We start from the raw sequence: 562 nt of genomic DNA on the forward strand, positions 1-562 counted from the left end.
AACATTGTTGCTAATTAATAATATCTGGGAACATATAGTTGAACCAAATGTACACTATTATGGAATTAACTAGGATATCTTGCATGTTAGCACTTAGCAGATCAGATGTTAAATCATTTCATAGCTTATCAATTATTTTTATTTTTTTAATCTTGTAAATATTACTAATAGTTAATAAAATTTTCAGATGTGGATTCGTCATTAGCTTTATTTAGAGAGCTATACCAAAACGACCCCTTCAGGTTGGATAATTGGGATGTATACTCACATTTATTGTACTTAAAGGAGAAGAGAATGGAGTTGGCAAACTTAGCACAAAAAGCTGTGTCTATAGACAAATACAGGGTCGAAACATGTTGTGTTATTGGTAAGTTGTTAAGGAAGTAAAAACCAATTTAAGTGGCTTGAATAAATTCAGTTATGAATCTTTACACAATAATTAGCAACAAAACATAAAAATTCAAATTTACTAAATATATATATATATATCTATATATATAAAATTCTCGTGTCACAGTTTTCATTGCCATACTCCTCCGAAACGGCTTGACCGATTCCTCTG

General features: G+C 29.7%; 1 protein-coding gene across 1 annotated transcript in view; it reads left to right on the forward strand.

The window, feature by feature from the left end:
- LOC119831055 (cell division cycle protein 23 homolog) overlaps positions 1–562 on the forward strand; it is a 4,791-nt gene that overhangs the window by 2,284 nt on the left and 1,945 nt on the right. Inside the window, exons 4-5 of the mRNA XM_038354321.1 lie at positions 188–371; positions 419–434. Of these exons, the coding sequence (XP_038210249.1) occupies positions 188–371; positions 419–434 (200 nt within the window). The remainder of the gene's footprint in view (positions 1–187; positions 372–418; positions 435–562) is intronic.

This window comes from Zerene cesonia, chromosome 1, assembly GCF_012273895.1.
Source record: "Zerene cesonia ecotype Mississippi chromosome 1, Zerene_cesonia_1.1, whole genome shotgun sequence".
NCBI lineage: Eukaryota > Metazoa > Arthropoda > Insecta > Lepidoptera > Pieridae > Zerene > Zerene cesonia.